General features: G+C 46.5%; 1 protein-coding gene across 4 annotated transcripts in view; it reads right to left on the reverse strand.

The window, feature by feature from the left end:
- Positions 1–24,153, reverse strand: part of LOC139228545 (spindlin-1-like) — a 200,287-nt gene that overhangs the window by 35,113 nt on the left and 141,021 nt on the right. For 3 of the 4 annotated variants that reach the window (XM_070859642.1, XM_070859641.1, XM_070859644.1), the window contains one exon: positions 10,672–10,802. In XM_070859642.1, coding sequence (XP_070715743.1) covers positions 10,672–10,802 — 131 coding nt within the window. Of the gene's footprint in view, positions 1–10,671; positions 10,803–21,011; positions 21,159–24,153 lie in introns of those variants that run through there. The other variant, XM_070859643.1, reaches the window with a different exon arrangement.

A 24,153-nucleotide genomic window follows, 5' to 3' on the forward strand; every position in this document is an offset into this window, starting at 1 on the left:
ATGTCTGCCGGACTATAGTGCCCCCCGGTTCGGCCGGGCCGCCTCATGGATGCTAGGCCGCGGGCCCAGCTGAAACCCTCCCTGGTGGTCCATGTGTCCAATCGCGACTAATGGCCGATTCTCTCCCCTTTAACGGAGGCGAGATACATGGTGACGCAGACGTGCAATGATGTCACCAGCGCTCCGCTTGGTGGCGGAGAATCCGTCCTGCCTCCACTTCTTCCCCTCACCAGCACTTACCGCCGCACTTCCGCCCCCTTTATTACCGACTTCCTGGGTGATTGAAAAAAAAAGATTGAATTTTGCGAAACCCGAAACGGCGGTAAAAAAACTTTAAAAAATGGTATGTGCGCTAGCTTTTAGGCGGGGTTGAATTTCGGCCCCTATGTCTTTTATTTTATTGCAGTTTGTGGGACATTGCTTTACACAAATTGGTTGTTATGCTGTGGTTCCCCACAGTAACTGTTGCGTTTGCAATAACTCAATAGGCTTAGTACAGTGAACTCAATCAGGTGCGACCTGACTCTACTTTATTAGCTCTCAAAGTGAGGATTAAACATGGAGGCTTTCTTTACATACAAGGGCTGCACGTGTGTGTCTGTGGCCCAATGACCTCCGACGGTCGCTCCCCCTGGTGGCAGGTAAACCCAGGCATACAAACATAGAAACATAGAAATTTACAGCGCAGAAGGAGGCCATTCCAGCCCATCGTGTCCGCGCCGGCCGACAAAGAGCCACACAGCCTTTGGTCAGCAGCCCTAAAGGTTACATAAAAACCTATGAACAATGACAGAAAGGCAAAGAGCACCCAGCCCAACAAATCCGCCTCGCCACAAATGCGACACTCCTTATACTAAAACATTCTACACTCCTCCCCAACCACAGCCATGTGATCTCCTGGGAGAGGCAAAAAAACAGATAAAAACCCAGGCGAATTTAGGGAGAAAAAATCTGGGAAAATTCCTCTCCAACCCATCCAGGCGATCGAAACTAGTCCAGGAGATCACCCTGGCCGTATTCTATTCCCTGCAGTACTTACCATTACATCTGCTCAGTCCAACAAAAAGGTCATCCAGTCTAATCCCAATTACCAGCTCTAGGTCTGTAACCCTGCAGGTTACTGCACTTTAAATGCCCATCCAACCATCTCTTAAAAGTGGTGAAGGTTTCTGCATCCACCACTCTTCCAGGCAGCGAGTTCCAGATCCCCACAACCCTCTGCGTAAAGAAGCACCCCCCCTCAAATCCTCTCTAAACCTTCAACCAACCACCTTAAAACTATGCCCTCTCGTAATAGACCCCTCCACCAATGGAAATAGACCCTTACTATCCACTATGTCCAGGCCCCTCAATATTTTGTACACCTCAATGAGGTCTCCTCTCAACCTCCTCTGTTCCAATGAGAACAAACCCAGCCTATCCAATCTATCCTCATAACTAAAATTCTCCATTCCAGGCAGCATCTTAGTAAATCTCCTCTGCACCCTTTCTAGTGCAATAATGTCCTTCCTATAATACGGCGACCAGAACTGCACGCAATACTCCAGCTGTGGCCTAACCAAAGTATTATACAATTTAAGTATAACCTCCCTGCTCTTATATTCTATGCCTTGGCCAATAAAGGCAAGCATTCCGTATACCTTCTTAACCACCTTATCCACCTGGCCTGCTACTTTCAGGGATCTGTGGACAAGCACTCTAAGGTCCCTTTGTTCATCTACACTATTAAGTGGCCTACCGCTTAATGTGTATACCCTTTCCTTATTACCCCTCCCAAAGTGCATGACCTCACACTTCTCTGAATTAAATTCCATTTGCCACTGCTCTGCCCACCTGACCAGTAGATTGATATCCTCCTGCAGCCCGTGACTTTCCTCTTCATTATCAACCACACAGCCAATTTTAGTGTCATCTGCAAACTTCTTAATCAAACTCCCTATATTCAAATCTAAATCGTTGATATATACCACAAAAAACAAGGGTCCTAGTACTGAGCCCTGCAGAACCCCATTGGAAACATCCTTCCAGTCACAAAAACATCCATCAATCATTACCCTTTGCTTCCTACCTCCAAGCTAATTTTGGATCCAACTTGATACTTTGCCCTGTATCCCATGGGCTTTAACCTTCATGACCAATCTACCATGTGGGATCTTATCAAAAGCTTTGCTAAAGTCCATATATACTACATCGTACGCACTACACTCATCGACCCTCTTGGTTGCCTCCTCAAAGAATTCAATCAGGTTAGTCAGACACGATCTTCCCTTAACAAATCCATGCTGACTGTCCCTAATTAATCCTTGCCTTTCCAAATGCAGATTTATCCTGTCTTTCAGGATTTTTTCCAATAATTTTCCCACCACCGAGTTAAGGCTGACAGGCCTGTAATTACTTGGCCTATCCCTTTCTCCCTTCTTAAACATTAGCAGTCCTCCAATCTTCTGGCACCATGCCCAGATCCAAAGAGGACTGGAAAATGATGGTCAAGGCCTCTGTTATTTCCTCTTTTACTTCACTCAACAGTCTGGGATGCATTTCATCTGGGCCTGGGGACTTATCGACTTTCAAAGCTGATAAACCCCTTAATACTTCCTCTCTCACTATATTTATTTTATCCAGAATATCACACTCCTCCTCGATAGCAGTATCTGCAATGCCCCTTTCCTTTGTGAAAACAGATGCAAAGTATTCGTTAAGAACCCTCCAAACATCTTCCACCTCCACACAAAGTTTACCCTCATGGTCTCTAATAGGTCCTACCCTTTCTTTAGTTACCCTCTTACTCTTAATATATTTAAAGAACATCTTAGGGTTTTCCTTAATTTTACTGGCCAAGAATTTCTCGTGCTCTCTCTTAGCATTCCTAATATCCTTTTTAATTTTGCCTCTTAACTTTTTATATTCCTCTTAAGATTCTATAGTACTTAGCCATTGATATATGACATAAGCTTCCCTTTTTTTCTTAATCCTTCCCTGTAAGTCCCTAGACATCCAGGGGGCTCTAGAATTATTTTTCCCAGCCTTTTTCTTTAAGGGCACATGTTTGGCCTGAGCCTTCCAGATCTCCTCCTTGAATGCCTCCTACTGTTCCGACACTGATTTACCCACAAGTAGCTGTTTCCAGTCCACCATGGCCAAATTACTTCTTAACTTAGCAAAATTAGCTTTTCCCCAATTTGGAACTTTTATTCCAGGCCTATTCTTGTCCTTATCCATAACCAACTTGAATTCTCACTGAATTCTGGTCACTGGCACCCAAGTGCTCTCCTACTAATAGCCCTTCAATCTGCCCAGCTTCATTCCCCAAAACTAAATCCAAGACCTCTTGTGTTGGGCTTGCTACATACTGACTAAAAAAGTTCTCTTGAATGCATTTCAAGAATTCCGCAACCTCTTTTTCCTTCACACTAAATTTGTCCCAATCAATATTTAGATAGTTAAAATCCCCTACTATTACTACCCGATGGTTTTTGGATTTCACAGCAATTTGTCGACATATTTGCTCCTCTATCTCCCTCCCACTGTTTGGGGGTCTATAGTACACGCCCAGCAGTGTGATCACCCCTTTTTTATTTTTCAATTCGACCCATATGGCCTCATTTGATGATCGCTCTAACATATCATCCCTCCTCACCGCTGTAATAGTTTCTTTAATCAGAATCGCAACACCCCCGCCCCCCCCCACTTTTTACCCACCTCTCTATCTTGTCTAAAAATCCTGTAGCCAAGAATATTGATCTGCCAAACCTGTTCCTCTTTCAGCCATGTTTCTGTAATGGCTATAATGTCATACTCCTAAGTGTCTACCTGTGCTCTTAGCTCAAATCCGCCTTATTCACTATACTCCTTGCATTAAAGTATATACCATTCAGCACAGGAAGACCTCCTTGTTTACTACATACTGAGCCCATGTTTTCTCTGTCTTACAGATTTGCTTTCTAAATTCTTGCTATCCAATTTCTGCTTTACTTCCTTCCCTTTTAAATTCGTTCTCAGGTTCCAATCCCCCTGCCAAGCTAGTTTGAACTCTCCCCAACAGCACTAGCAAAACTCCCTGCGAGGATATTGGTCCCGGCGCTGTTGAGGTGCAACCCGTCTGGTTTGTATAGGTCCCATCTCCCCCAGAAGCGGTCCCAATGCCTCAAGAATTTAAAGCCCTTCCTCCTACACCAACTTTTCAGCCACGTGTTCATCCTTTCTATCCTTCTATTCTTGTACTCATTAGCATGAGGCACCGGTAGTAACCTGGAGATTACTACCTTTGAGGTCCTGCCCTTTAATTTTCTTCCTAGCTCCCTGAATTCTTCCTGTCGGACCTCATCCCTCATTTTACCTATGTTGTTGGTCCCGATATGGACCACGACCTCCAGCTGTTAACCCTCCCCCCCCCCCCCCGCAGGATGCCCTGCGTCTGCTCTGTGACATCCTTGACCCTGGCACCAGGGAGACACAAAACCATTCTGGAGTCACGTCTACAGCCGCCGAAACGCCGTCTGTTCCCCTAACTATAGAATCCCCTATCACTAGAGCTCTTTTGTTCTTTGTCCCTCCCCCCCTGTGCAGCTGAGCCACCCGTGGTGCCTTGGAATTGGCTCTGGCTGCACTCCCCGGAGGCACCATCGTCCTTACCGATACTCAGAAGTCAATATCGGTTTGAAAGCGAGATGGACTCACGGGGAGACTCCTGCACTACCTGCCTAGCACACTTACTAGCGCCTTATTGACTCCACCCGCTGCTCCAGCTGCGAAACGTGGAGCTCGAGCAGTTGAAGCTGGAGACACCACCTGCACACATGGTTGTCTAGGCTGCACGAAGTGTCCAGGACTTCCCTCATGCCGCAGGATGTGCACTCCACGGGACTGAGCTGCACTGCCATCCCTCTAGTTAGCCTTATCTAGTTTAAAATCTAATTAAAAAGAAATAGAGAAAAGAGAGATACTTACCAATTCACCTCACCTTCAAACCAATAAGGTGCAACCGCAAAGCTGAGAACTAAGTTGATAGCATGTTTCAGGAGGTGGTCACCCCACAGTTTAAAGGTGTGCAGGTAGAAGGGAAGTGGGTGACCACCAGACGTAGTAAGTGTGTTAGGCAGGTAGCGCAGGAGTCTTACCGACTCGCTGACCTCAGGGCCTTACCGAGTCGCCGACCTCCCGACTCACCACCCTCCCGACTCGCTGACCTCAGGGTCTTATCGACTCACCGACCTCCTGACTCGCCGACCTCAGGGCCTTACCGACTCGCCGACCTCCCGACTCACCGACCTCCCGACCTCAGGGCCTTACCGACTCACCGACCTCCCGACTCGTCAACATTGAAATCCTCACCGACCTTCGGGCCTCCTGCTCCTCAAGACCTCCCGACTTCTTGGAACTCACGAACTCACGACCTCCCCAAACGGCACACTTGCACTGACTAACAGGTGTGACCCTGGTTGGACCGCACTGAGGACACCTACATTACATCATTCCCCCCCAAAGATCTCGGTATTCGTCCTATTTACAAATTGAGATGGTCCGGGTCTTTCTGCTCCCTAGTTGATCGTCTCAGTTCAATTCCAGATCTGGGTGAGCTCTCTAGAGTCATTCATGACTTGAGGCTGGGTAGTCGATCTAATGGGAGTGGCAGTGTCCATGTCGGGGACTGAAGGTCCAGATTCATTGACAACAGCAGGGTCTTCTGATGGCTGAATATGAATCGGTTGGTCATTGATGGTGTCTTCTTCAAGCTGCTCCGGTTCGTCTGTGTGCCGCAATTTCGTCTGATCAATGTGCCTCCTGCATGTTTGCCCATTAGTAAGCCTGACAATAAGCACCCTGTTGCCCTCCTTGGCCATAACAATGCTAGTGATCCACTTGGGGCCTTGACCATAATTTAGCACATACACAGGATCATTAATAGAGATGTCGTGTGACACGGCAGTGCGATCATGATACCACTGTTGATGTTGACGTCTGTTTTCGACGAGATCGTTAAGATCAGGGTGGACAAGCGAAAGCCTGGTCTGGAGCTCTCTCTTCATCAACAGGGGGAACCCCGGTAAGCGTGTGGGATCTTGTCCTGTAACTAAGCAGTATGTGTGACAAGCGAGTCTGCAAAGAACCGTGAGTTACGCGTTTCAGGCTCTGCTTGATGGTTTGGACAACCCACTCCGCTTGACCATTGGACGCGGGTTTGAATGGTGCTGACCTTACGTGCTTGATACCATTGAGGCTCATAAACTCTTGAAACTCCAAACTCGTGAAGCACGATCCGTTGTCGCTCACAACGATGTCGGGCAGACCATGAGTGGCGAACATGGCACGAAGGCTCTCAATGATGGCTGTGGATGTGCTGGATGACATGATTACACAATCTATCCATTTGGAATACGCATCCACCACCACCAAAAACATTTTGCCCAGGAAAGGACCCGTATAGTCGATGTGGATCCTCGACCATGGTTTGGATGGCCACGACTACAGACTTAGCGGAGATTCCACTGGTACATTGCTTAACTGCATGCAAGTGTTGCACTGATGCACACATGACTCCAAATCAGAGTCAATGCCAGGCCACCAAACGTGAGACCTGGCAATGGCCTTCATCATCACAATACCAGGATGGGTACTGTGTAAATCCTGTACAAATCTCTCCCTGCCTTTCTTGGGCATAACAACACGATTACCCCATAGCAAACAATCAGATTGAATGGATAGTTCATCTTTGCGATGGTTGTAAGGTTTGGTTTCATCACACACTTCCTTGGGAATGGCCGACTGAGCACCACTAAGGACACAACGTTTTACAACTGATAAGATCGGATCCTGGCTAGTCCAGGTCCTAACTTGTTGAGCAGTGACAGGTGACTCTTCACTCTCAAAGGCATCCATGACCAACAGTAGGTCCGTGGACTCTGGCGTTTCCACCTGCGGTGTGGGCAATGGTAAACGGCTCAATGCATCGGCACAATTCTCGGTGCCAGGTCTATGGCGAATGACATAATCATAGGCATATAATGTCAGCGCCCACCCCTGGATGTGGGACAACGCATTGGTATTGATACCTCTATGCTCTGAAAACAAAAGATATGAGCGGCTTGTGATCGGTTTCAAGCTCGAAACGAAGCCCAAACAGATATACGTGTATCTTTTTAACCCCATATACGCAAGCTAAAGCTTCTTTCTCTACCATTCTCTTTCCACTTTAGACATGCTTCTCGACGCGTACGCAACGGGTTGTAGTTTGCCTGACTCATTGGATTGTTGGAGCATGCAACCAACCCCATGTGATGAAGCATCACAGGCTAATACTAAACGCTTGCACGGGTCATAATGTACCAGCAATTTGTTGGTACAAAGCAGATTTCTAGCCTTCTCGAAGGCCCTGACTTGAGATACACCCCAAACCCAGTTGTCGCCTTTTCTGAACAGCATGTGCAGTGGCTCTAATAATGTGCTCAATTTAGGTAAGAAATTACCAAAGTAGTTGAGAAGACCAAGGAACAAAAGCAGCTCCGTCACATTCTGGGGTCTGGGTGCATTTTTGATGGCCTCTGTTTTCAAGTCCGTAGGCCTGATGCCGTCGGCAGCAATCTTCCTTCCCAGAAATTCGACTTCCAATGCCATAAAGACACACTTTGAACATTTCAGCCTGAGCTCCACTTTGTCCAGACGACATAGAACCTCTTCCAGGTTATGCAGGTGTTCGGCAGTGTCACGACCTGTGACCAGAATGTCATCTTAGAACACCACGGTGCTAGGGACGGACTTCAGTAAACTTTCCATGTTTCTCTGAAATATGCTGCAGCCGAGCGAATTCCGAAAGGACAACTGTTGTAAATGAACAGCCCTTTATGCGTATTGATGCATGTAAGTTTCTTCAACGCTTCGACAAGCTCCTGTGTCATATAGGCCGACGTCAAATCCAATTTGGTGAACGACTTTTCCCCGGCTAGTGTTGCAAACAGGTCATCAGCCTTTGGTAATGGATACTGATCCTGTTTCGAAACTCAGTTGATCGTAACCTTGTAGTCTCCACAAATCCTGACAGTACTATCACTCTTCAGCACAGGAACAATGGGACGAGCCCATTCGTTAAATTCGACCGGTGAAATGACCCCTTCACGTTGGAGTCTGTCCAGTTCGATTTTGACCTTCTCCCTCATCATATATGGGACCACCCGGGCTTTGTGATGGACGGGTCTTGCACCCGAGTCCAGGTGGATCGGCACCTTGGCTCCCGTGAAGTTGCTGATGCCCGGTTCAAACAGCGAGGGAAATTTGCTCAGCATTTGAGCACACGAAGCGTCATCCACCAATGACAAAGCTTTAATATCGTTCCAGTTCCACCGTATTTTTTCGAGCCAACACCTGCCGAACAGCGTTGGACTATTGCCTGGAACGATCCACAGCGGTAGATCATGAACCGCCTCATCGTACGACACCTTGACTGCTGCACTGCCAATCACTGGTATGAGCTCTTTGGTGCAGATACGCAATTTTGCATTTACTGGGTTCAGCTTGGGTTTCATGGCCTTGGTGTCCCACAGCTTTTCAAAAGTCCTCTGGCTCATAATTGACTGACTCGCACCCGTGTCTAATTCCATAGATACCGGCACGCCGTTCAATTTTACTTCAATCATTATCGGTTGGCTCTATGTCAGGAACGAATGTACACTATACACTTCCTCCTTGGGTATCTCGGGTTGCATTGCCGGATCCGCTCCGGATCGGTCATCATCATCCACGTGGTGTGTCGCAGCACGCTTGCTGAGCTCCGGACACATCCGCTGAAGGTGCCCCATTTTCGCACAGCCTCTACAAATATACTGTCTGAAACGGCACTGATGAGGCCGATGATTGCCCCCACAACGGCAACAGGGTGAAATCAGATTCGTGCCCAACGGCGGACTTCGTGCAGCTACAGGTTTTGTAAACACAGTCGGGTAGGCCCTGCCAGGTGCAGCTCTGCCAACTGACGACACAATCTGGTGCACAGTACTTGCCGTGGGGTTCCGACTCTGCGAGGATATCTGCTTTGTACTATCGAATGTGGTCAGGCAAGCCTGGGCGATCGTGATGGCCCTGCTCAGATCCAGCGCCTCCGCAGCCAGCAGCTTCCACAGGATCACCTCGTGGTTTATGCCTATTACAAAGACGTTGCACAGCATGTCTTCCAACGCTGTTCCAAACTTGCACGGCCCAGTGAGATATCTCAGGTCGGCAACAAATTCCGCCACGTCCTGGCTCTCAGAACGAACATGCTTGTAAAAGCGATATCTCAAGATAAGGTTTGAGATGGTCCCGAATTGCATACAATTGCTCATAGGTCTTTTCCGTTGACCGTGCAGGTGAGAGCAGATTCTTTATGAGGCCATAGATTTTTGGACCACAAAACGTGAGGAAAACCGCCCTGCGCCAACTGCGTCGGCGTCTTCATCCATCTTGTTGACCACGAAGTACTGGTCGAGGTGATCTGTAAAATCCTCCCAGTCTTCTCCCTCCACGAATTGCTCCAGGATTCCAACGGTGCTCATCTTTTTTTGTGTGTGAAAGTTCGTATTGTGCCTCGTCGCCAAATGTTGCGTATGCAATAACTCAACAGGCTTAGTACCGTGAACTCAATCAGGTGCAACCGGACTCTACTTTATTAGCTCTCAAGGTGAGGATTAAACATGAAGTCTTTCTTTATATACAAGGGCTGCACGTGTGTGTCTGTGGACCAATGACCTCCGATGGTTGCTCCCCCTGGTGGCAGGTAAACCCAGGCATACATACATTACAGTAACTATACTTCAAAATACTTCATTACGCTTTGAGATGTCCCAAGGTTGCGAATCTTTGGAATTCTCTACCCCAAAGGATAGATTTTTGGACACGAAGGGAATCAAGGAATATGGGGATAGGGTGGGAAAGTATTGAGGTGGAAGATCAGCCATGATTGTATTGAATGGCGGAGCAGGCTTGAGGAGCTGTATGGTCGACCACCGGTCCTATTTCGTATGTTCTTACATATGTTGGGCTGGATTTTCCGGTGATGTCCGCCTCTGTTTTCACTCCGGAGAGAAGGCAATGGCAGTAGTGAGCTCTTCTCAGCGGGCGGTCAGATTCCAGCGCCCCGCGGGGGTTTTCGGGAGCGGCTTTGCGAGGGCACGGAGCAGTACCGCTCGGAAGAGTTGAGCCACGTGTGCAACACCCTTGGTTGCGACACCGGCTCGCTTTTGGACTCCTGCCTGACCCGTACGCTCCGTAGTGACCGCCTGTAAAAATGGGTGGTCCAACCTATTCCAGCTGCAGTGATGTAAGTAATGTCCACCTCAGGTAAGTGTGTTTGTTTTTTCTTTTCTTTTTTTTAGCGATTTATGTTGTGATGGCGTGGGCTATAGATTGGGAATGTTTTTGCTGGGGTTTTTTTTTTCCAAGTTTGTTTTTTTCTCCCCAGGTCTCTCTCAGTGTGTTCCCGGGCCATCTCTTGAGCTCGTGATCGTCCCATGTTCAGCCAGCCAAGCGCCCTAAGAGAATGGTACAATGCCTCCCTTAGCGCTCTGCCCCACACTCAGGGTCCAGCTGCCCAATTTTGCTGACTAAGGCGCAAATTGTTCCTGGGCGCAAACTTTATCGCCCCGCTGCCATTACCGCCCCAAAATCAGCAAAGTCGAAAATCCCATTGATTCTTATTTTTCTTACCTGTTTCAGCCGGGTTTCGTTTCGTGCAGTTATTACAAGTTCAGCACCGAACTTGGCATAGTGATAAGCCATCTGCTCCCCTATTCCCTGACTAGCTCCGGTCAGTAGGACATGGGCACCAGACAGTAACTCTGTTGAGAAAATAAATTAAATAATTAGAATGTCAGAAAACAGGGTTATTTAAAAAAAATTAAAAGTCTTGAATCTTAGAAATTATAATGTGTGTTCTGCACTCATTGTTTAGGATTATGGTACAGGGAGCATTCACAAGGTCAGGGATGAAGGTACGTGCACAATCAGCATTAGGTACTTGGGCCAAAAGCCAAAATTGCAGAAATTAGATAGTGAAGGTTACAAGGGTTGCCTTGAAGTATAGCTCCCAATGCCCCATGCCCACTGTATGCACAGACAATGCAAAACTTTATGAACTCCACTGACGAGTGAGTGTTTCCTTCTCTCCTGCCCATTTTCTCCCTCTGGTCATTTGTATAGCATTACACAGAATATACAGCACAGAAACAGGCCATTCGGCCCAACCAGTCCATGCCGGCGTTTGTGCTCCACTCGAGCCTCCTCCCGTCCTTCCTCAGCTAACTCTATCAGCATAACCCTCTATTCCCTTCTGTGTCTTGTACGCTTATCTGTTTTCCCCTTAAATCATCATAGGCAGACCCTCGGAATCGAGGAAGACTTGCTTCCACTCTAAAAGTGAGTTCCTGAACAGTCCAATACGGGAATTACAGTCTCTGTCACAGGTGGGACAGTCGTTGAGGGAAAGGGTGGGTGGGACTGGTTTGCCGCACGCTCTTTCCGCTGCCTGCACTTGTTTTCTGCTTGCTCTCGGCGACGAGACTCGAGGTGCTCAGTGCCCTCCCGGATGCTCTTCCTCCACTTAGGGCAGTCTTTGGCCAGGGACTCCCAGGTGTCAGTGGGGATGTTGCATTTTAGCAAGGAGGCTTTGAGGGTGTCCTTGAAATGTTTCCTCTGCCCACCTGGGGCTCACTTGCCGTGTAGGAGTTCCGAGTAACGCGCTTGCTTTGGGAGTCTTGTGTCAGGCATATGAACAATGTGGCCCGCCCAGCGGAGCTGGTCGAGTGTGGTCAGTGCTTCAATGCTCGGGATATTGGCCTGACCAAGGACACTAATGTTGTTGAGTCTGTCCTCCCAGGGGATTTGCAGGATCTTGCAGAGACAACGCTGATGGTATTTCTCCAACGATTTGAGGTGTCGACTCACTGCCTCACTGCAATGCTTCACCTCACACTCAACAAGCTCCCCGCTGGAACTAAACTATAGAACCAGTGGGAACCTGTTCAACCTTCGTCGCCTCTAGGTCAGATCCATATGGCAGGGGGATGGGAGCCTATGCAGGGAGACAGAGGGAAGTAGAATGTGGGCAGAAGCAAAAGATAGAAAGAAGAAAAGTAAAAGTGGAGTGCAGAGAAACCTAAGGCAAAAAACAAAAAGGGCCACATTACAGCAAAATTCTAAAGGGGCAAAGTGTGTTAGAAAGGCAAGACTGAAGGCACTGTGCCTCAATGCGAGGAGTATTCGGAATAAGGTGGACGAATTAACTGCGCAGATAGTAGTTAATGGGTATGATGTAATTGGCTTCACGGAGACATGGCTCCAGGGTGACCAAGGCTAGGAACTCAACATCTAGGAGTATTCAACATTTAGGAAGGATAGACAGAAAGGAAAAGGAGGCGGGGTGGCATTGCTGGTTAAAGAGGAAATTAATGCAATAGTAAGAAAGGACATTAGCTTGGATGATGTGGAATTGGTATGGGTGGAGCTACGGAATACCAAGGAGTAGAAAACGCTAGTGGGAGTTATGTACAGACCGCCAAACAGTAGTAGTAAGGTTGGGGACAGCATCAAACAAGAAATTAGGGATGCATGCAATAAACGTACAGCAGTTATCTTGGGTGACTTTAATCTACATATTGATTGGGCTAACCAAACTGGTAGCAATGCGGTGGAGGAGGATTTCCTGGAGTGTATTACGGATGGTTTTCTAGACCAATATGTCGAGGACCCAACTAGGGAGCTGGCCTTCCTAGACTGGGTGATGTGTAATGAGAAATGACTAATTAGCAATCTTGTTGTGCCGAGACCCCTTGGGGAAGAGTGACCATAACATGGAAGAATTCTTTATTAAGATGGAGAGTGACACAGTTTATTCAGAAACTAGGGTCCTGAACTTAAGGAAAGGTAACTTCGATGGTTTGAGGCATGAATTGGCTAGGATAGACTGGCAAATGATACTTAAAGGGTTGACAGTGGTTAGGCAATGGCAAACATTTAAAGATCACATGGATGAACTTCAGCAATTGTACATCCCTGTCTGGAGTAAAAATAAAACTGGGAAGGTGGCTCAACCATGGCTAACAAGGAAAATTAAGGATAGTGTTAAATCCAAGGAAGAGACATATAAATTGGCCAGAAAAAGCAGCAAATCTGAAGATTGGAAGAAATTTAGAATTCAGCAGAGGAGGACAAAGGGTTTAATTAAGAGGGGGAAAATAGAGTATGAAAAGAATCTTGCCGGGAACATAAAAACTGACTGCAAAAGCTTCTATAGATATGTGAAGAGAAAAAGGTTATTGAAGACAAACATAGGTCCCTTGCAGTCGGATTCAGGTGAATTTATAATGGGGAACAAAGAAATGGCAGACCAATTGAACAAATACTTCAGTTCTGTCTTCACAAAGGAAGACACAAATAACCTTCCGAAAGTACTAGGGGACCGAGGGTCTAGTGAGAAGGAGGAACTGAAGGATATCCTTATTAGGCGGGAAATTGTGTTACGGAAATTAATGGGATTGAAGGCCGATAAATCCCCAGGACCTGATAGTCTGCATCCCAGAGTACTTAAGGAAGTGGTCCTAGAAATAGTGGATGCATCGGTGATCATTTTCCAACAGTCTATCGACTCTGGATCCGTTCCTATGGACTGGAGGGTAGCTAATGCAACACCACTTTTTAAAAAGGGAGGGAGAGAGAAAGCGGGTAATTATAGACCAGTTAACCTGACATCAGTAGTGGGGAAAATGTTGGAATCAATTATTAAGGATGAAATAGCAGCGCATTTGGAAAGCAGTGATGGGATCGGTCCAGGTCAGCATGGATTTATGAAGGGGAAATCATGTTTGACAAATCTTCTGGAATTTTTTGAGGATGTAATTAGTAGAGTGGACAAGAGAGAACCAGTGGATGTGGTGTATTTAGACTGTCAAAAGGCTTTTGACAAGGTCCCACACAAGAGATTGTTGTGCAAAGTCAAAGCACATGATATTGGGGGTAATATACTGACGTGGATAGAGAACTGGTTGGCAGACAGGAAGCAGAGAGTCGGGATAAACGGGTCCTTTTCAGGATGGCAGGCAGTGACTAGTGGAGAGCCGCAGGGCTCAGTGTTGGGACCCCAGCTCTTTACAATATACATCAATGATTTAGATGAAGGAATTGAGTGTAATATCTCTAAGTTTGCAGATGACACTAAACTGGGTGGCGGTGTGAGCTGTGAAGGGGACGCTAGAGGCTGCAGGGTGACTTGAACAGGTTAGGTGAGTGGGCAAATGCATGGCAGATGCAGTATAATATGGATAAATGTGAGGTTATCCACGTTGGGGGCAAAAACGCGAAGACAGAATATTATCTGAATGGCGGCAGATTAGGAAAAGGAGAGGTGCAACGAGACCTCGGTGTCATGGTTCATCAGTCATTGAAAGTTGGCATACAGGTACAACAGGCGGTGAAGAAGGCAAATGGTATGTTGGTTGGCCTTCATAGCTAGGGGATTTGAGTATAGGAGCAGGGAGGTCTTACTGCAGTTGTACAGGGCCTTGGTGAGGCCTCACCTGGAATATTGTGTTGTTCAGTTTTGGTCTCCTAATCTGAGGAAGGACGTTCTTGCTATTGAGAGAGTGCTGCGAAGGTTCACCAGACTGATTCCCGGGATGGCTGGACTGACATATGAGGAGAGACTGGATCTTTATGCATTGGAGTCTAGAAGGATGAGAGAGGATCTCATAGAAACATACAAGATTCTGACGGGATGGGGCAGGTTAGATGCAGGGAGAATGTTCCCGATGTTGGGGAAGTCGAGAACCAGGGGACACAGTCTTAGGATAAGAGGTAGGCTATTTAGGACTGATATGAGGAGAAACTTCTTCACTCAGAGAGTTGTTAACCTGTGGAATTCTCTACCGCAGAGAGTTGTTGATGCCAGTTCATTGGATATATTCAAGAGGGAGTTAGATATGGCCCTTACGGCTAAGGGGATCAAGGGATATGGAGAGAAAGCAGGAATGGGATACTGAGGGAATGATCAGCCATGATCTTATTGAATGGTGGTGCAGGCTCGAAGAGCCGAATGGCCTACTCCTGCACCTATTTTCTATGTTTCTATGTAAGACCATCCCATCCTCTGTCGTCGAGCTACAGTATGCGGACGACGATTGCCTCTGCGCACATGCAGAGGCTGAACTCCAAGTCATAGTCAACATCTTCACCAAGGCGTACGAAAGCATGGGCCTTACACTAAACATCCCCTTAAATGCATCTACACTATTTGCCACAACTACTCCCTGTCGTAACAAGTTCCACAGTCTCACCACCTCTCTGGGTTAGGGTTGATTGTGGTTTGTGGGATCTTGCAGTGTGCCAATTGGCCTCCGCGTTTCTTACATTACAACAACATGGATTTATATAGCGCCTTTAACCTAATAAAACATCCCAAGGCACTTCACCGGAGCGCAATCAATCAAAATTTAACACCGTGCCAAATAAGGAAATATTGGGACAGGTGACGGTCACAGAGAAGTGACTCCACGTCAAACATACTTCATTACGGCAAAAGCAAATTATTATTTAAATGGAGGGATTACAAAATGCTGCGGTACAGAGGGATCTGGGGGTCCTTGTACATGAAGCTTAGTATGCAGCTACAGCAAGTAATCAGGAAGGCAAATGGAATTTTGGCCTTTATTGCAAGGTGGATGGCGTATAAAAGTAGTGAAGTCCTGCTACAACTATACAGGGTATTGGTGAGACCACAACTGGAGTACTGCGTACAATTTTGGTCTCCTTATTTAAGGAGTGACATACCAACATTGGAGGCAGTTCAGAGAAGGTTCATGAGGTTGATTCCTGAGCTGAACGGGTTGTCTTATGAAGAAAGGTTGAGCAGGGTGGGCCTATACTCACCGGAGTTTAGAAGATTGAGAGCTGATCTTATTGGAACATATAAGATTCTGAGGGGGCTTGACAGGGTAGATATAGGTAGAGGATGTTTCTCCTTGTGGGGGAATCTAGAACTAGGGGGCATAATTTCAGAATAAGGGGTCGCCCATTTAAAACGGAGATGAGGAGGAATTTCTTCTCTCAGAGGGTCATGAATCTTTGGAATTCGCTACCCCAGAGGGCTGTGGGGACTGGGTCATTGAATATATTTAAGGTGGAGGTAGACAGATTTTTGAATGATAAGGGAGTCAACGATTATGGGGAGCAGGCGGGGAAGTGGAGTTGAGGCCAAGATCAGATCAGCCATGATCTTATTGAATGGCGGAGCAGGCTCGCGAGGCCAAATAGCCCACTCCTGCTCCTATTCCTTATGTTTTTATGTACATAACTGCAAGTTTTTCTTTTTTGAATTGATAAGCTAATTAGAGAAGTGCCAGGGATCTGTATTCACTGGACATACTTGAAGGACTGGTACACCTGGTAGAAGAATACTTCTTTTTATATAAATTTTACATCATATATTCAGGGTTGAAGAATCCAGAATCAAAGAATGGCTTGTGCTTGACATGATCAAACAGCAATTAAATGTGACAGGAAAGGAATGTGGGATAAGTTTTACAAAAATAGGGAGATATAATCATCTCATTAGCTCAATGGAAAAGGAGCTTGTTAAATGGGGGATTTAGCTTGTTGACTGAGTTATTGATAAGGTTTATTATTAGTTTCTCCTTATATGGAGTTGTTTTTAACTTTAGGTATAGCCATGTGCTGTTGAGACATGTTATTGAGTCAAATTATGAGAACAGGTTACACAGACTAGGCTTGTATTCCCTCGAATATGAGATTTAGGGATGATCTAATAGAGGTGTTTAAGGCACTTAAAGAAGTTCATAGCATAGATAGAGAGAAGCTATTTACTCTGGGCGGGGGGTGGGGGGCGCGTGGGGGGAGTCTAGAACAACAGCATAACCTTAAAATTAGAGCTTGGTCAATTGAAAATTTCAGAATACCAATTGATAGGTTTTCGTTAGGCAAGGGTATTAAGGATTACGGAACCAAGGCGGGTAGATGGAGTTAAGATACAGATCAGCGGTGATCTAATTCAACAGCCTCGAGGGACTGAACGGCCTCCGCCTGTTCCTATGGTCACCTAGCAGAAGTAAAAGGAAAGTATAAAAAGTAATGAATTGTAATGAGAATTTGGATTCAAAGGGTTTGATCAAACTCAATACTGAGCTCAGTCAATAATCAGGTATGATCGTAAGTATTATATGATAAACTATGTTTAAGTACTGTTGCACGTATTATATACTTAATCAATCTGTGAACACTTAACTTAACGTTTAAAGAACGTTATGGATCCTGAGGAATAGATAGAACATCCAATCATAAGCAAATTCTTCCTCTAACAGTTGGAGGAGGTCACAGAGATGGGTGGGGGGGGCCCAGGATGGGATTTAAATATGAGGATGAGAATTTTAACATCGAAGGGCTGGGGAGTCATAGAGTCATTACGGCTCAGAAGAATGTCATTCGGCCCATCGAGTCCATGCTGGCTCCTTGTAGAGAAATCCAGTCAGTCCCATTTCCCCACATTATCCCCGTAGCTCTGCAAGTTTATTTCCCTCAAGTGCCGATCCAATTTCATTTTGAAATCATTGATCGTCTCCACTTCCACCACCCTCGTCGGCAGCGAGTTCCAGGTCATTACCACTCGCTGCGTGAAAAGGTTCTTCCTCACATCCTCTCTGTATCACTTGCCCAAAACCTTAAACCTAGACCTTGGACCATCAGCTCATGGGAACAGCTTTTCTTTTCTACCTTATCTAAACCTGTCATAATCTTGTACACCTCTATCAAATCTCCCCTCAACCTCCTTTACTCCAAGGAGAACAAACCCAGCTTCTCCAAACTAACCTTGTAGCTAAAATCCCTCATCCCTGGAAACATTCTGGTAAATCTCCTTTGCATCCTCTTAAGGACCTTCACATCTGGTGACCAGAACGGGACACAATACTCCGGTTGTGGCCTAACCAGAGCTTTATAAAGGTTCAGTATAAATTCCCTGCTTTTGTACTCAATACCTTTATTTATGAAGCCCAAGATCCCATGTGCTTTGCTAACTACTCTCTCTCGATATGTCCTGCCACCTCAAAGATCTATGCATATGAACCACCAGGTCCCTCTGACACTGCACACTCTTTAGAACTGTGCAATTAAGTGTATATTGTCTCTCCCTATCCCTTCTGCCAAAATGCATCACCTCACATTTCTCCGTATTAAACTCCATCTGCCACTTGTCTGCCCATTCTGACAGCCTATCTATGTCCTGTTGCAATCGATTGGTATCATCCTCACTGTTTGTCACACCTCCAAGTTTGGTATCATAAGCAAATTTTGAAATTTGAATGGAGAACCAATGCAGATCATCGAGGATAGGGGTGATGGGTGAGCGGGAATTGGTGCGGGATAGGATATCCGCAGCAGAGTTTTGGATGAGCTAAGGTTTCCACATCGTGGAGGACGGGAAGCCGACCAGGAGACCATTAGAATACTTGAGATCGGAGTTAAGAGAAGAGAATAAGGAGAATGGGCCTAAACGTAGCCAAGTTTGCTGACGATACAAAGATGGGAGGAAAAGCAATGTGTGAGGAGGACATAACAAATCTGCAAAAGGACATAGACAGGCTAAGTGAGTGGCAAAAATTTGGCAGATGGAGTATAATGTTGCAAAGTGTGAGGTCATGCACTTTGGCAGAAAAAAATCAAAGAGCAAGTTATTATTTAAATGGAGAAAGATTGCAAAGTGCTGCAGTACAGCGGGACCTGGGGGTACTTGTGCATGAAACACAAAAGGATAGTATGCAGGTACAGCTAGCGATCAAGAATGGCCTTTATTGCAAAGGGGATGGAGTATAAAAGCAGGAAAGTCTTGCTACAGTTGTACAGGGTATTGGTGAGGCCACACCTGGAATACTGCGTGCAGTTTTGGTTTCCATATTTACGAAAGGATATACTTGCTTTGGAGGCAGTTTGGAAAAGGTTCACAAGGTTGATTCCGGAGATGAGGGGGTTGACTTATGAGGAAAGGTTGAGTAGGTTGGGCCTCTACTCATTGGAATTCAGAAGAATGAGGTGATCTTATCGAAACGTATAAGATTATGAGGGGGCTTGCAGAGAGGATGTTTCCTCTGATGGAGGAGACTAGAACTAGAGGGCATGATCTTAGAATAAGGGGCCGCCCATTTAAAACTGAGATGAGGAGAAATTTCTTCTCTCAGAGGGTTGTGAAACTGTAGAATTCGCTGCCTCAGAGAGCTGTGGAAGCTGGGACATTGAATAAATTTAAGACAGAAATAGTCAGTTTCTTAAACGATAAGGGAATAAGGGGTTATGGAAAGCGGGCAGGGAAGTGGACCCGAGTCCATGATCAGATCAGCCATGATCAGAGCAGGCTCGAGGGGCCGTATGGCCTACTCCTGCTCCTATTTCTTATACTTTCTGGAGTTTAGAAGAATGAGAGGTGATCCCATTGAAACAGAAGATCCTGCGAGGGCCTGACAGGGCTGGAAGGCTGTTTCCTGGCTGGAGAGTGTAGAACTGGGGGGCATAGTCTCAGGATAAGGGGTCGGCCATTTAGGACTGAGAAAAGGAGAAATTTCTTCACTCAGAGGATTGTGAATCTTTGGAATTCTCTATCCCAGAGGGCTGTGGATGCTTAGTCATTGAGTATATTTAAGGTTGAGACAGATAGATTTCTGGACTCTAGGGGAATCAAGGGATATGGGAATTGGGTGGGAAAGTGTAGTTGTGGTTGAAGATCAGCCATGGTCTTACTGACTGGTGGAGCAGCCTCAAGGTGCCGTAGGGCCTACTCCTTCTCCTATTTCTTTTGCTCTTCAGTAACAATGGCACGGGTGGGATGAGGCCATGGAGGGATTCAAACACAAAGCTGAGAATTACCATGGACCAACATTCCCTCTTATTTTTATTTGGGTGCGCCGTCCCTTTAAGTGGCTGCGCAGCCCATTCAAATTCTTGCGCATGCACGGTTTCTCCCATAGAAATGCCGGTGGGCAGCATGCGTGGGACATCCAGACCACTGTGCACGCACGCAGATTAGCGGAAATGTTGCCCTGGACACCAGGGTAAACTCTCTGCTCTACTTTGAATGGTATGTAGAGATCTTGTGTGTCCATCTGAACAAACAGACAGACTCTCTGTTTAACATAAGAAATAGGAGCAGGAGTAGGCCATTTGGCCCCTCTAGCCTGCTCCGCCATTCAATAAGATCATGGCTGATCTTCTACCTCAACTCCACTTTCCTGTACTGTCTCCATATCCCTTTATTTCCTTAATATCCAAAAATCTACTGATCTCTGACTTGAATATGCTCAACAACTGAGCTTCCATAGCTCTCTGGGGTAGAGAATTCCAAAGATTCACAACCCTCTGAGGGAAGACATTTCTTCTCATCTCAGCACTAAATGGCCCACCCCTTAGTCTGAGACTGTGACCCCTGGTTCTAGACTCCCCAGCCAGAGGAAACATCCTCCCTGCATCTACCCTGTCAAGCCCTGTAAGAATTTTGTATGTTTCAATGAGATCACCTCTCATTCTTCTAAACTCTAGAGAATATAACCTAGTCTACTCAATCTCTCCTCATAGGACAATCCCCCATCCCAGGAATCAGTCTGCTGAACCTTCATTACACTCCCTCTATGGGATATATGCTTCCTTAGGTAAGGAGACCAAAACTGTACACAATCTCATTCAAAAGACACAAGAGTACAACCAAGTTTCATAAACTATATGTGTAAATGTAAACCTATAGGTATAACAACTTCATATAACACAAATGTACATTCTTGAGAACCCAATAAAAAGGTGAAATAAAAAAAGCTCAACAACTGAGCCAAACTGACACGCAAACTTTTGACACAGAAAGTGACACAGAAACATCTAAAAACTTTTTGGCAGAAAGCAACCTGATAGAAGTGAGTCTCTTTGCAGGCTTCAAAATAATTGTCCTTAAGAGAGCAATGCCTCAAATTGCAGAATAAATTGTATGAATAATCTTAAAAAGGACTTACCAGAATCAAAAGTATCTCTCCAGAGCACTGCCAGAAATCCAGCAGAGACAGTTAAAATAAGAATGAAAGACTTTGCAAACCCTGCCATTTCTGAGTCTGCAAATCGTATGCAAAAACTGTGACAAGCAGCAGAGGCTGCAAATGTTAACCACTCACTTTAGTACAAGAATTGCAGCAGTCCGATAGTAAAATCTGGTGTGTATTCTTGTGCACAGGGAAGGGATATGGGAGGGTGGTTCACCAGTCACACATGCATAATTTCATCCAATCAGTGCAGTCAGACTGGCAAACGATGCAAAGGTCAACACAGAGCAAGTTCCAATATGTCGCAGCACAGCAGGCTTAACCCTTCAGAGTTCAGACGAAACACAACACAAACATTCTCAGAGCATAGCGATAACACTCCTCAAAGTTCAGCACCAATGCCAACCCCATCGTCTCATCGATCATGAAACAAACTCCGTGGACACCGCGTACTCCATCTCCAGGGACACCCTGGCTCGATGTAACCGTGGAAGAGAGGCAGGCAGTTGGGCTGAACGACTTCCTCGACCGTCCGCTGCCTGGACCGGTTAATGGCCACCTTGGCCGTGCTCTTCTCTTTACAACTATTTTGGTGGAACGTAAAATCAAATGCCCCCGTTTTGGCAAGGGCAATGGAACCCACAAATTAACTTAAATCAAATTAAACTTTGGTTCTCTTCTCTTTACAACTATTCTTGTTGTATCTGTAAACAAGTGCTTTCAATCAAGTGACCCCTTGTTTTTTTTTGAGGGCACCAAAAACACAAATTATACAAGTGCCCCCTGGCTAAAAGGGGGAAGGGCACTAAAACCGACAAACTTAAAACAAACTTATGTATGTAAACATTGTAACTGTGTAAGACTTGCCACCAGAGGGCGCAACTGTTGGAGACCCAAGGGTCCCCTGCACACCTCGTGCAAGGGAGTATAAAAGGATGTCTGCTATGCTGCTTAGGCACTCTGGAGTTGTATTAAAGAGACTAAGGTCACATCGGTTTTAGCTCACAGTACTCAGTCTTGTGGAGTTCTTCCATACTTAACAATTGGCGACGAGTAACAGATTACGAAATTTTATGTGGTCATGGCTGCCGTTGGTATTTTAGAAAGATTTGTAGAAGGTGATGATTGGGAAGCCTTCGTTGAGCATCTCGACCAGTACTTCGTGGCCAACGAGCTGGATGGGGACGATAAAGCGATCAAGCACAGGGCGATTCTCCTCACCGTGTGTGGGTCCACAATATACGGCCTCATCAAGAATCTGTGAGCACTGGAGAAACCAGCGGAGAAGACATATACAGAGTTGTGTACGCTGGTTCGGAACCACCTCAAGCCGAAGGAAAGCGTCTTAATGGCCAGGTATCGCTTCTACACGCACCACCGCTCCAAGGGCCAGGATGTGGCGAGTTATGTCGCCGACCTGAGACGCCTTGCGGGATGTGTGACTTTGCTAGATTTTTGGGGGAAATGCTGCGGGACTTTTTTTTGCTAGGCATCGGCCACGAGGTCATTCTTCGCAAGCTGCTGTCCGCGGAATCCCTAGACCTGAGCAAGGCCATCACGATAGCCCAGGCATTCATATCCACGAGCGATAATACCAGACAGATATCTTCCCAGCATCGAAGCTCACCGGCAAGTACTGTGCATAAAATAACGTCGCTAGTAGGCAGAACTGCATATGGAAGGGCTTACACGTCTGCAGCTGCAAGACCTAGGATGACTCAGAGTCCACCATCGGGCATGAATGCAAATCCATTAGCACCATGTTGGCGCTGCGAGGGTAATCATCGAGCCCATCAAGCACTACATGTGCAAAGGCTGCGAAACAATGGGGCACCTCCAGCGAATGTGCAAGAGTGCTGCGACTCACCACGTGGCAGAGTCGGCAGAGGATGATCGATCCGGCGCAGATCATGCAGAACAAACAAGAGAGGCAACTCAATCTGAGGAAGAAGCGTATGGGGTACACACCTTCACCACCAAGAGCCCTCCTATCATGCTGAAAGTCAAATTGAATGGTATTCCGGTATCAATGGAGTTGGACACGGGGGCGAATCAATCAATTATGAGCCAGAAGGCTTTTGAGAAACTGTGGGGCAACAAGGCATAAAGGCCCAAACTGAGCCCAATTCCGACAAAGCTGCGCACTTACACCAAAGATCTCATACCAGCCATTTTAAGTGCGGCACTTAAGGTATCGTACGATGGAGCTGTGCATGATTTATCACTGTGGATTGTACCAGGCGATGGCCCAACGCTATTCAGCAGAAGCTGGCTGGGAAAGATTCGATGGAACTAGGACGACATCAAAGCACTATCTTCAGTAGATGATGCCTCGTGCACCCAAGTGCTGAGCAAGTTCCATCGTTATTTGAACCAGGCATCGGCAACTTCACAGGCGCCAAGGTGCAGATCCATCTAGTCCCCGATGCAAGGCCCGTTCATCATAAGGCTTGAGCGGTTCCATATATGACGAGGGAGAAAGTCGAGATCGAACTGGACAGACTTCAATAAGAGGGAATCATATCTCCTGTCGAGTTCAATGAGTGGGCCAGTCCAATTATTCCGGTGTTGAAAAGCGATGGCACGGTCAGAACCTGTGGAGACTACAAGGTAACGATCAACCAAGTCTCGTTACAAGACCAGTACCCGCTACCAAAGGCGGATGACCTGTTCACAATGTTAGCGGGGGGAAGTCATAAATCGTTCGCCATGTTGGACCTAACCTCTGCCTACATGACACAGGAGCTGGCTGAATCTTCGAAAAGATTGACGTGCATCAACACACACAAAGGATTGTTTATATACCACAGGTGCCCTTTTGGGATTCGTTCGGCTGCTGACATCTTCCAGAGGAACATGGAGAGTCTGCTGAAATCGGTTCCGCGCACCGTTGTGTTTGAAGACGACATCCTGATCACCGGTCGTGACACCACCGAACACCGGCACAACCTAGAAGAGGTTCTAAGTCGACTAGACAGAGTGGGACTCAGGCTGAAACGCTCCAAGTGTGTTTTCCTGGCGCCAGAGGTCAAATTTTTGGGGAGAAAGATTGCGGCAGACGGCATCAGACCCACGGACTCAAAGACAGAGGCCATCAAGAATGCACACAAACCACAGA

Source organism: Pristiophorus japonicus, chromosome 18 (genome assembly GCF_044704955.1).
Source record: "Pristiophorus japonicus isolate sPriJap1 chromosome 18, sPriJap1.hap1, whole genome shotgun sequence".
In the NCBI taxonomy this organism is placed as follows: domain Eukaryota; kingdom Metazoa; phylum Chordata; class Chondrichthyes; family Pristiophoridae; genus Pristiophorus; species Pristiophorus japonicus.